The sequence below is a fragment of the Lepeophtheirus salmonis genome, chromosome 5 (assembly GCF_016086655.4).
Source record: "Lepeophtheirus salmonis chromosome 5, UVic_Lsal_1.4, whole genome shotgun sequence".
NCBI classification, from domain to species: domain Eukaryota; kingdom Metazoa; phylum Arthropoda; class Copepoda; order Siphonostomatoida; family Caligidae; genus Lepeophtheirus; species Lepeophtheirus salmonis.
The window spans coordinates 14,831,545-14,843,976 of NC_052135.2; the positions used below are offsets into that span (position 1 = coordinate 14,831,545).

Consider the following 12,432-nt stretch of genomic DNA (forward strand, 5'->3'; position numbering starts at 1 on the left):
TAACTAATGACTGATAGGAACCTTTTGAGACATAATATACATCATATTTCGAAGATTGAAAAAATAAGCTCCACCATATTGTATAATTAAAATAATCTATACACAGGGTGGATCTTATTTTGTGGTACATATTTTATTTTTTTCAATTTTTTAAGAGTAAATTGTAAACAAAAGGTTTTATGAAATAGAATCATCTTAAAATTGTATTGACTATGTAGTTTGACTCGAACATGGTCCACTCGTTCTTGATGGAAGCCTTTACAGGGTGTAGCCCTCTCCCCCCATTAGGGAATTTTTGTTTTTTAATAGATTTTTTTTTTGCTCAGGATGACAAAAATTTACACAAAAATAAGGGTATTTCCAAAAAATATAATATTGGAAATTTTTTTTTGAAATTTTTTTCAAAAAAACTAATTTTTTGGTGAACAGCTGTGAATCTTTGAAAATTTTTTTTACAAAAATTCAATATTGTAACTCCTTTTCCGGAAAAAAATCAAATATTTTATAATAATGTCTGAACAGCTATGGATCTTCAAAAAACAAAATTAAAAACCAAGCCACACAAAAAAGATAAAACAAATATACATATAACCCAGCAGACACCCCTGATCTGATTGTTACTTTCTCCACAGAGCCAGACGAATGTAGACGAGTCCTAATATTAAGTTTCTTACTTAATCAGATATTTTATCCACTACATTTTCATGCAGTAAGCACATTCATCATGAAAAATTGATGGTTTGAAGACTTTAAAAGAGTATTCAATTTCCGAGTTAAACATAATAATCAAATCAGAAAAAACTTAAAGTAATATGATTGTAGCTTTTTGTAATGTATTTCAAATTATATTTTAATAATGATTTAAATGTAACTAAACTATAATGTATGTAAATATTAACAAGCACAGATCATGTATGAATTAATATTTATTATCAATGTAATACTTAGTAATAATGTTTATTTATTATTAAAAAAGTGATCACAGCCCATTTTGAATAAAGGAATTTATAGCATTTCTTTTAATTTAATAATAGGTAAGTACCTATATACATATATATATGCATATAAATGGATTGTCATTTGTATAAAATCCTATGTAACATGTGTTTTATTTTTTGAAAGAAAGTATCCAATTCAAACAACATTAACATTTTAGTTTTAAAAATAAGACAAAGTTATCTCTTAATAATATTTAACAAGAGCAAAACATTTGACCTCATCAATAAGGGGTATTTTGAATACATTGTTTATAAAAATGGCTCAGGAAGGTAATGAATGAGTGAATGATAGCGATTATCGATAACGGGGGAGATCATCATTACGATTGTTCACTTTGGCATGGTTTAGAATATTAATATTGCTGCTATTTGCATTAATACTACTTCTAATAGGTGGGAAATTAAACTCTCGATCCCCACTTGTATCCGTATCATACTCCTCACTCTCTGAATATGCACGTCTTCGAAAACGTTGATTCCTCCGATTCAAACTTAATGTATACTCCTTTGACTCCTAAAAGTATAGATACAATTAATTAATTAAGTTTTACCCAAGACATATTTAAGTATATCATACTTTAATTTTTACCGCGTTTGCCTCGTGAATGAGCTTCTGTTTTTGATACTCGGCCATTTCAAGAGTTCGCATTCGACCCAGGGTATGAAATCGATGGTACTGATTGTTTTTCAAATTGTTATTATTGTTATTGGTAGAACTAGCGTAAGGGAATATATCCACGCCACTCTCGGGGGTAATAGAAGAATCTCTTTTGCTTTTACTTGAATTTGAACCAGTTGTTGAAGAGGAGGTAGTTGTAGAAATAGGGACACCTCCACCAGAAAAGGGAGTCATGGGAGCAGCTTTCCTCTGAATTGTAGCGTATAGTTGATGGTCCTGACGGTTACTCTCCATTCCACATGTTTTTGGTATCTCACCATATCCCATTGGGCCAGAATGTGGTGGATGTTCTGAAAAAATAGAGAAATAAAGGATCGGCCTGTATTTGAAATTTGTTAAAATTTCCTACTAACTTTTTCGTAGGCATACACAAACACCCAGGGAGGCAAGGATGAAACAGAGTGAAGATATAATAATCAAAAGAATAGATCTAAGCCCCAATCCCATAATTGCCCGACTCAGCCTATTATCATCTATGTTACCAAAAGGCGCTGCACCAGAATAATTTTCAGGAAGAGTCTTTGAAGAATATCTTTAATTAAAAAAAAAACTTAATGTATTAATTAGATTAAATAAATGTATATTTTCCAACCTAACAGATGTGGAGCCTGCATGACTGTGAGCAGTTACTTTTAAATTATATTTCGTATCAGGTTTTAGACCTCGGATGTTATAACGTGACTGAAGTTGAAGATCATTTGCAACTAGACAACGGATATAAGAAATATTATCTATATATAATTGCTATTTACAAAATATTATAATATAAGAGACAAAACCTGTAATCCACGTTTCTGATGATTCTAACTTATATTCTAAAACAAAATAAAGAATAGCACAATTATGATCCTCCCATTGGTCTAATCTAAGCGTAAAATAAGTGACATTGCTAACAATGAAGTTATCCATTGGTGGCCCTGTGGGACGACTCCCTTGGGTGTGTACGGTTAATACATCACTTGCAGGACTTGGGCCAAGGATATTATATTGAATCATATATATATGATATTCTCTCCCACAATGTAAGCCCTTCAAAATATGATCTCTTTGATGCCAAGCAAGCTATAGACATGAAAAATAATTTGTATTAGGAATTGATACATAATATAAAAGGTATTTAATATAGTTTACTTCTTCGTCTTTCCACTCGCCATATGTAACTTTATAATTAAGCAGTGTTTTTGTGATAGGAGAGTTGCCATCATTCACGACTTTCCAACGGACCGTTATGGTATCTGAAGCAGTATGACTTACTTCCACTATGGGCGGTTTTGGAGGAACTAATAAGAAAAATAAAAATCAACGCAATTTTTTCATTTTTATTATCACTCAACCTTGCACTTTTAAGTTGTAGTTAATTGTATCACTTCCATAACGATTCTCTACTAAACATGTAAAATTCCCATTGTGTTGCTCTGATAATGTCTTTATATGAAGATTGGACTCTCCATACATATTTGTATATTGAAGCCATGAATATTCTCTATCATTAAACAACCATTTTTTATCAGGTGTCGGATTTCCAACATAGCGACAATTCAACGAAATATCCTTCCTCCATAGGCCATACACTGTTTGAGATATTGAGGAAATCTTTGCTGGAACTAAAATGTATAATATAATTTATTAATCAATAGGAGTTCAATATAATAGTAAAATAATAAAATGTTAGATGCAAAAAATAATAATAAAAATCTACGAGGAAATTTTTGAATCGTTTTGTGTCAAATTTTTGGCTCCCCATGAAAGGGAATTATGGTGTTTATTATAGTATAGTAGTAACGATACAGAAGATAAAAAGATGGAAGATAAGTACTCATGAATAAAAATATTTGAAGAGTATTGATGACACTTTGAAAAATTTAATCCTCTTTTTAAAATTATAATTTATTTTTTATGAAGATTAAATAATCCAGGATCACCCATTGAATATGATGAAATAAAAATCAAATAAAAGATCTCATTAATCTCCTATTAGTAAAGCAATAATAATTTTATGGTTTGATCCCTTTACTGCAGTCCATTTAATCATTTTGATGATATAACTATCCGTTATATCTTTTTATGTACCCACATAACAGAATAACATATTTTTGAAATGATAGATAAAAATTCCTCACCTCTAGAGGTAACCGTTTGAGTGATGACATTGGATGACATTCCTTCTCCTTCAGAAGTAACAGCTGTTACCCAAAATTGATACTGTCTTTCGGATTCTAAATCTTCAATTGTAATCCAACGTACATCAGCTGGTCTTGTATATTTTGTATGTGTCCGATCTCTTCCATGGGATAATGCCCTGTAATATAATAACAAAATGAAAAACGATATCTGCATTAAGTGATTTCACAGACGGGAAGAAAACATTTGGAAACAATTGTTATTTTAAAATATGGCGAACATACATACATATATAAAGATATTTCTTTTCTAAACCCTGCAATCACTTTTCGAAGGAGCCTTGAGTGAACCACTTGAAAATTGTCAAAAAGGGGGAAAAACATCTACCTTAAAGATATACCCGAGAAACTATTAAATATTCAACATTGAGGAATTATGTTGATTTTTCGTTGTTTTCCCTGGGAATTTTACTTTATATCTTTTTTCATCGTATACTTGAAATGTTGTAACTCCTCTGTACTCAAACGAAATGACTTTGGTGGGGAATTCAGTGGAACATCAGTTTCAGGATCAGATGCTCCTGGACCTACAGCCAATACAATGGGCAATAAAGCAGCATCGGCAATGGCAATTGGAACTGGAACAGCTGGAGCTGGGGACTACACATCAAACTACAAGACACCAAACTATACTCAATATACATCTCAAGATTTCAAAGGTAGTAGCATTCATGGAAAAAAGTTTATTCATAATATTTATTTACAACTTCAGAATATATGCCAGATTATAAAGAACTGATGGAAAGTAGTATGGACAAAATGAGTGGAATGAGTGGAGGAGGTAATTCTAGTATGGGATTAGCAACTTTCAGTGGAGTGGGCTCTATGCTGAAAGCATTTATGGACCTTCAAAAAGAGCAACTTGCCGTCGAAAAAGCAAAGGCAGATGCAAATAAAGCCAAGGTAGACTTAGCCATTAATTATGATGATGATGCTGATGAGAGCGAAACCGAGAAGGAAGTAGAATATAGAGATAATTCTCATCGCAGAAAAAAAAGATCCCTTTTGACCTTATTATCACCTGCAAACTCAATCATACCGAACCCTTTTGGAGGATCTCCTATAGCTAAACAGCCAATTAGTCGACCAATGATGTTACCTCCAATGCCAAGTACTCCTATGGCAGGTACTCCAATGTCAGGTTCTCCAATGTCAGGTACTCTAATGACTACACCTTCTGTGAGACCATCAGAAATGATCAACAAAGGCATAGGGAGTGAAAAAATTGATATATCTTTAACTAACGAAGAAAAGGCATCTCTAAAAAAAATTATGGGTCTTTTAGAGGTTCCACAAGTCAAAGGACTTTTGAATACTATGAGCTCACTTGCATCTGAGTCAAACAAAACTACAAAAAGAAAATTTAGACAGGCAGCACCCCAACCTTCATCAGGATCGCCGCCTCCATCATCTCAATCACCTTCAACACCTCCTCCGCAACAATCAAGTCAATCTACTCAGCAGTCAGATAAAGATTGGAAACAATACTTAAGTTCTCCAACGTCAAGTTCTCCAACAGCTTCTGGTAGCGAAGGAGATTGGAGTAAATATATGGGATCAGGCACAACAGGTGGATCATGGGGCGGCAAAACGAAAAAAGACACAAACAGCTGGACTTCCGATGATTCAAAATCCAAGGATTGGTCAAAGGGTGATTGGTCTTCTTCTTCTCCATCTTCAGGGGGATCATGGCCTTCTTCATCTACTTCTTCATCAGGAGGATCATGGTCCCCTGATTCCTCCTCAAGCTCAGCTCAATCTTGGCCATCCTCTTCACCTCCTTCAGGACCTCCATCATCACAGCCTCCCCCACCACAAGGTTCATTTGATTGGGCAAAAGGAAATGGCGGTGGATCAACAGGCAGCAATGGTTTGGCATCGGGTGCATCTCAAAGACAAGTACGAAGTTCATTCGTTGACCCTTCAATGTCACCTGTTCATGGATCAATGAGTTTAATGAATCTTCCTATGTATTCGCCTCCTACTCCAAACAACATCCCAAATCTATCATTTTCATTAAATCCAACATCATCCGAAGCCGACAAAGTAGATGAAGATGTAAGTGATGATATTGATGAAAATACTACAGAGAATAAGCCTCAATTTGTATATGCTCTTCCCCAACAATCGTCATCATTGTTAATGCAATCCCCCTCATTATCATCATATTCTCCATCTCCTGTAATGATGCTTATGCAACCTTCACCTTATAGTGTACAAACTTCGGGACCATTAATGTCTGCACCCCAACCGATAATGCCTTCTTCATCTCCATTTATATATTCCCAACCGCCAGTCCTTCAACAGTCCGTATCAGATCCATTTATAGCAAGAGAATTAGGTTTATCAGAAGCAAGCATTGAGCCTCTCCACCCATCCTCATCACTTCCTGTTATGTATAATGGACCCAAACCCATGTTTTATAATACGCCTAGTCCAAAGTTTTACAATACCCCCAAAATGTTCAGTCCATCTGGAGAAGTATATGAAACAGCACCCTCATCTCAGCCATTGCTCATGACCAATGAACCAAAGCCCCTCCAGCTCTATAGACTCGGACGAAGTGAGCCAATTATGGATGATAAATCTCCAATATCGGTCTACAAAGTGTCAAAAAATGATGCAACTGGAATTGACGAGATAAAGAAACTCATTATTGATATTGATAAGGGTATCATTGTAAGTCAAAGTGATAGATCTGAAGAAGAGTTGACAGAAATAACAACTAAGAAGCGTTTAAGTAAGAGATCACTTTTTGGAAGTGATGAAGACTTTGATGATGTGGACGATTCTAAAGAACTAGAGGACTTTCCCTTTGTTCGAGTTCCTTTCTTTAAAGGATCTGAAAAGCTTTTAAAGATGAACCATCACATTGAAGATGAACCTGATCGCCAACGACGTCCAACTCTAACTACATCTGAGTCCTCAAACTCTGCACCGTCCCCTACTTCCAAAACAAGCTCAACTGAACCATCATCAACTACAAATGACACAACTGTCACAATTAATAGCAAAGAATCAAGATCATCCTCCATCGGGTATCAATATCAAGCAAGTGGAACAGACACTGACTACGATTACGCCGAAACACCTCAAATCGATGAGGGTCCAGAGACACAAGATGAAAGCCGAGTAGTCAAACGCGAGGTAAAGATTGGTTTTGATCAGAAGGGTGATCTTCCTCCGGGTTCATCAGAAACAGTTAGTGCAGGAGGTGGAAGATCTCCAGGTCATCATGAGGGCGGAGGCTTAACTGTAAAGGTAAAAGATGATGTTGAAGAGGATGAAGGCACCTCGGAAGAGGATGAAAAAACCGGGGATCCTCGAAGTTTTAATTTAAAAAAGTCCTCCTCATCTCCAAAAAGAAAAACGTTAAATTTTTATTTTACTTGGTAGTGCGTTGCTTATTGAATTTATATACGTATATGATATACACGGTTTTTAAATCAATATATAAGGTTACTTCAAATTAGAAATAAATGGGTAGATATGCACTTCAAACTCGACTTTTCTTTTCTCTTTTCTCTCCCCCACTAACTTTTGGGAGGGTTCATATACAAAATATATGTTATGTATATCTATATACATAGAATTAGAATGAATTAATGGGCCATTATATACGTAGTCTATGAGAAAATATATACGTATAAATTCTGCAAATCTATGGATTACAATGAATACGTACATATGTACGTTTATAAGAACATTATTATGTATTAGATATGTATATTATATAGGGTCGTTTATCAAAAAGTGGAGCTTGATATATGTATGTACGTACTCATTTGGGGCATTTTTCTATTCTTGCTTGTCCACGAGTAAAAAGCTTACAAGAAAATACTTTAATAGCAAACTCAATTAAAGACAAAGAAGAAGAAAAAAACACACATATAAAAAAATGTTAATTTGTAAGCTTTTCAAGACAATTATATACATTTTATTTATTATTTTTACAGATAAAGATCCCACCAAAGGGACGTTTCCTCATCGACACCTCACCTTAAATAAATATGATAACGTTCAATCCTTCCATTTGGAGAAGTGGGAGGTAGCCAGCTTATAATAATCGACTCTGGAGATTGAACAACTGCATGGATCCTCTCAGGTGGACCAGGAACTGAAAGCATACATATTAACTCTTAACTACATCTTATTGTAATTATATCAACTCATTAACAGCTAAATATAAAAAATCTCAACATTAATTTACTCATATTTTTTTGCATCTTCTTCATATGGTAAATTAATTATGATCATTAAAAATGTGTTTTTATAATTAAGAATATAGATCATAAAAAATGTGCTGTATATGACTTGTGGTTCATAGATATACACTAAATATATTTGTATATTTTTAATTCCATTAATAGACTCAGTTCAAATGTGCACAGTTATAACAATTTGTATATAAAAATATAATCATAGTAATTAGTAAATGGAACCACCAGTATAGCTAGATATCAAAAGTCACATTATATGTTTCAAACGAATTTGTAGAAACAATGCATTTGATATTAATATAAAGTATAATTAATTAATCAATGTGGGTAAATATCATACCGTCAGTATGGGTCGTACAAGAGATAACTTTTGAGTATTTCCCATCTCCAGCACTGGTAAACGCCAACACTTGCAGTGTATAGTTTGAATACTTTTTTAAGTTTTCCAAGAGAGTGCTTACACTTGAGAGTCGTAAAAGCTTGGGAAGAGGAAGATTGTTTGATGGAATCCTTCCTGGATGTGGGGCATATAGAACCTACGTATTTCAAATGAAAAAAAAAAATATACACATGCAAGGAATACATGGAATGTGCACTCATTTTTTTTCTTTTCTCTTTTGACAAACTAAAGGTTTTTTTTTTTTTTGGAAACCAAAAAGAAAATTTAATTTTAAAAATCGTGTAATGAATTTCGTTACAATTTCTTTATTAACTCATAAATATCCTTACCTTGTATCCTTTGATAATTCCATTTTTGACATTTTCATGAGGTGGATGCCAACTAACTTGTATTTTAGTTGGAGTGAGAGAAACGCAGTGAACTTTTTCTGGAGGCCCATCTGGTGCTAGAAAGGTCATAACAAGAAATTTATATGAAGTATGTTCACCTATAAATAGGAACTACATGTATATCATACCATCCTCTTGTGTTTGACCAATAGAAGGCCTCGAAAGTGGGCCCTCTCCATAGATATTGATCCCTTGTATAACGATTTCATAGCGTGTATACTTTTTGAGTCGGTTTATGATAAACTTTGAACTCGTTGCTGTGGAATCAAACTTATCCACATCCACAAAACGGTAATTTTGTGAGCTTTAAGAAGAATGGAGAAAATATATGTAGGTGAGTTACGTAAATACAAAAATAAACTTGAACAAAAATAACTTTAAGAGAAATGCCTATATAATTTTTTACATCACATATGCATATAGAGCCGTCCACAGGGGGTGGACTGGAGGGACTGGAGCCTCCCTGAATTAAGGATTTTTTGCTTATTACTAGAAAATTAAATATTAGATTTTTTTACAACAAATTTAATATTTAAGATTTCATTTTTTTTTAAATTCCAAATTTTTTTTTAAATAACTATAGAAATTTGATTTTTTTTTCCAAAGAAGATATTTTTTCTTAAATAGCAATGGAAATTTGAATTTTTTTTCTAAAATATTTAGTATTTGAAATTTTATTTATGAAATTTTCTTCCAGAGAGTTTAATGTTTCAAATTTTTTAATTTTTTTGTGAAAAAATTCCCTTTACCAAAAAAAAAAAAAAAAAAAAAAAAAAAAAAAAATTATATATAATCCTGCAAACGCCCTGGACATCCAACCGAATATTTCATAGATATATTTCAATCCATTTTGGCTTTTTATTCAAATTAAGAGAATGATTTGAAATATCCAAAAAGTTTTATCATGTTATTTGATTAACATACTTATATTGCCTCTGTGTGGTCTTTCAAATGAAATATAACAATTTATCGTTCTTTTCTTGCAACATTTAATTTTGGCTACTTTGAGTCCAATTTAAGAAGCCTCTAAAGATTTTATAAGTATAATTTATGACAGAAATGTATTTTAGACTAAATTTTGAAAAAAAAAAAAAATCTAGCTTACTTTCATACTAACTTAAATAGTATTTAAGTCTGTATAGATTTAAGGCAAAGGATAGTGCAATTTAGTTTATTAGTTTTTATTTGGGAGTTATGCCTTTTTATTTCTTGGGGTTTTTTGAGACTTTAATCAAATTAATCTAATTTTATAAAAACAGAGAGTGGTTTTTTTCTTGCTCAATTTAATTAAATTTAATAATTTTTATAATTAAATTATATACATATGTATATATAAACACCAAACGTTTTTTGTATTTTCTTACTCAATCAACTATAAATGAATTAGATTGGTTGTATTTTTATTTTTCCAATACAATTTGATAAATTAAAAAAAAATATATTTGTCAGAAAACAAAACTCACTTTGTGAAAATATATTATTGTATTTACAAAAGCAATGTTTGTTAGTAATTAGTACAATTTTAGGAGGGAACTCAATATTTAATTATAGTATGAATGACATGATAATCACAGTTATATTTTGGATAATTGCTATTATATATCATATGTATCTTTGACTTTTGTAGGATCAACATACTAATCTTAATTAAAAATTAGGTTCATGCATTAATTAAAGTATTTTTTTATTTGACGACACTAATAGTATGTAATTAGGGATTCAATAATTGGACTATATGGTAATAGGGACCTGACAGCAGATTGTGCCACTTTGAAGTCCTTCGGCAAAGTATGCTTGATATAAAAAATATCTTAGTATTTGTCAATTTTTGCTATGGGTCTACCAAGGCCGTTATTAGCATGTTCCTTATACTTTATTAATTTTACAAATACAATTTTTTAAAGAAAGACAAGATTTTAAACTTTAAAAATGGTTAAATTTCAAAATTTTGAGAACAACAAAATAAGAAAGACAAAAATTTGTCTTCTTTTTAATGAATTTTTAGTCACTAGCCTAGGTGCATCAACCAGGTCTGTATTTAAATCGTAAATGGGATTTATTTTATAAAATTGATGCAATTGTTTGCATATTCTTTAAGACAATGGATCTCAAGCTGTGGTACAGAAGGTACCTACCTGCTAAGAGCATAAGTGTTTACAATCCCCACGACATTTTTGTCAAAGTTATAAATACAAACATAAAATGACGACATTAATTAAATAAAGAAATATCTTGTCTTTAATAAAAAAGATCATCCCAAAACATGTTTTCATAAAAAGAAAATGTAATCTTTGACATGGACTAGAAACAATAATTTACATTTTAATTAATAAAGATGTTTGTAGGAGCAATATTTAAAAAATAATGACTAAATAAAAAAAAGTTTACTACATAAATTTCAGCAGATTACTTTTGCATTTAGGTAGATAATTTTTTCATCTTTTCTGTTGCTCACTTCTTTCATTGGGTAGAGGCATTGTGCTTATATATTACGGTGTTACCTTGATAAAGGCGGGTTATTACATATATTGTACGTTTAAACTTATTAAACGTATATATATATATATATATTAATTAGGGGTATACCGATGCATCAGAATCGTCAATAATTGGCCTTTTTTGAAGTATCAAATCGGATCAATAACCCCAATTCCACCAACACCTATGAATAATGATTTATATGGATAATATGACCTCTGTCAGCTCATTTTTGAAGACAAAATTACGATTACAAATCAATAAAATAGCTACACTAGACAAAATCGTTCAGACAAATTTAAAAAAAAATAGAAAGGGGAAATACATAGAAAGATTATACAAATTTGCAGGTTTGTACAGGAAATTTACTCGCAATTAATAATTTTTAATTTTTAGTGCCCCATACAATTGAATTGTATCATGAGTCGTTCAAAAAACCCTTAATAGAAAGAGTTGGAATGAGGGTTTTTCTCTAAAACTATTAAGTAACTTTTGTACTAAATATTTCTTTTTTATATTTGTTGAATAATATTTTTTATAACAGAACTGAAGTCAATTCCATATTTTCTGAGTCAAATTCGAGTCATCAGTATCCATCCCGGGTCCATTAAAAAAGACACTAGTCCAGAATTGAGCACTGGTTTACACATATTTCAATTAATAGAGAAAGCATATAATACTCAGTTAGGAGCTGGAGATAGCTCTAGACGATTTGATTTCATTTGGGCCAAACCAGTAAAAAAAATTAAAATAGCATTTAATTAGTGTCCCAAGCTAAGCTTTTTAATAGTGACGTCCAAAAGTATAACTGTTACCAAGAGTAGGTATCCCCTTCCTTGACTGTTGTTGTTGGAGTACCGCTGCTATACTCCACGGTGGCATAAATGTCTGTCTTGCTCAGCAGTCAGTACGGAACATCAAATTGAAAATTCTAGCAAGCTCGATTACATGATGGTCTAACCTTATATTTCTATTAACCTTTAAACGCCTCAGGAAACTAAAAAGAAGCTTGGTACACATTATGGGCACACTGCATCTTCGATTAGAACGGTTTATAAGTGTTCTTAAATTAGATGCTACTAACTAGT

The 12,432-nt window shown here is 32.1% G+C and overlaps 2 protein-coding genes across 8 annotated transcripts in view; one reads left to right on the top strand and one right to left on the bottom strand.

The window, feature by feature from the left end:
• Positions 1 to 816: 816 nt before the first annotated feature.
• The window catches only part of LOC121117629 (cell adhesion molecule Dscam2), a 217,844-nt gene continuing 206,228 nt past the window's right edge, over positions 817 to 12,432 (bottom strand). For both annotated transcript variants that reach the window (XM_040712072.2, XM_040712070.2), the window contains exons 22-33: positions 8,995 to 9,170; positions 8,807 to 8,922; positions 8,418 to 8,613; positions 7,857 to 7,974; positions 3,798 to 3,976; positions 3,012 to 3,281; positions 2,809 to 2,957; positions 2,457 to 2,739; positions 2,270 to 2,381; positions 2,031 to 2,209; positions 1,576 to 1,967; positions 817 to 1,512 (exon numbers count right to left, since the gene is read on the bottom strand). In XM_040712072.2, the coding sequence (XP_040568006.2) occupies positions 1,294 to 1,512; positions 1,576 to 1,967; positions 2,031 to 2,209; positions 2,270 to 2,381; positions 2,457 to 2,739; positions 2,809 to 2,957; positions 3,012 to 3,281; positions 3,798 to 3,976; positions 7,857 to 7,974; positions 8,418 to 8,613; positions 8,807 to 8,922; positions 8,995 to 9,170 (2,389 nt within the window). In that variant the 3' untranslated portion in view covers positions 817 to 1,293. The remainder of the gene's footprint in view (positions 1,513 to 1,575; positions 1,968 to 2,030; positions 2,210 to 2,269; positions 2,382 to 2,456; positions 2,740 to 2,808; positions 2,958 to 3,011; positions 3,282 to 3,797; positions 3,977 to 7,856; positions 7,975 to 8,417; positions 8,614 to 8,806; positions 8,923 to 8,994; positions 9,171 to 12,432) is intronic.
• On the top strand, positions 3,904 to 8,062 carry LOC121117630 (uncharacterized). 6 transcript variants are annotated; one of them, XM_040712076.2, is made up of 3 exons: positions 4,057 to 4,516; positions 4,570 to 7,004; positions 7,814 to 8,062. In XM_040712076.2, exons 1-3 carry the CDS (start codon positions 4,234 to 4,236, stop codon positions 7,859 to 7,861), a joined length of 2,766 nt encoding a protein of 921 aa, XP_040568010.1. In that variant the 5' UTR covers positions 4,057 to 4,233; the 3' UTR covers positions 7,862 to 8,062. The 6 variants fall into 6 exon arrangements, with proteins under 6 accessions (XP_040568007.1, XP_040568010.1, XP_071744403.1 ...); XM_071888302.1 differs by having other exon boundaries at positions 4,093 to 4,516; positions 4,582 to 7,004; XM_040712075.2 differs by having other exon boundaries at positions 4,112 to 4,516; positions 4,570 to 7,118.

What these genes read in the sequence shown, in the direction of transcription:
- LOC121117630 (XM_040712073.2), top strand. Translation starts at nt 4,234, where the DNA reads ATGTTGATTTTTCGTTGTTTTCCCTGGGAATTTTACTTTATATCTTTT. An exon ending in TACATCTCAAGATTTCAAAG is followed by an intron (nt 4,517 to 4,569) that starts GTAGTAGCATTC and finishes TTACAACTTCAG; the next exon opens with AATATATGCCAGATTATAAA.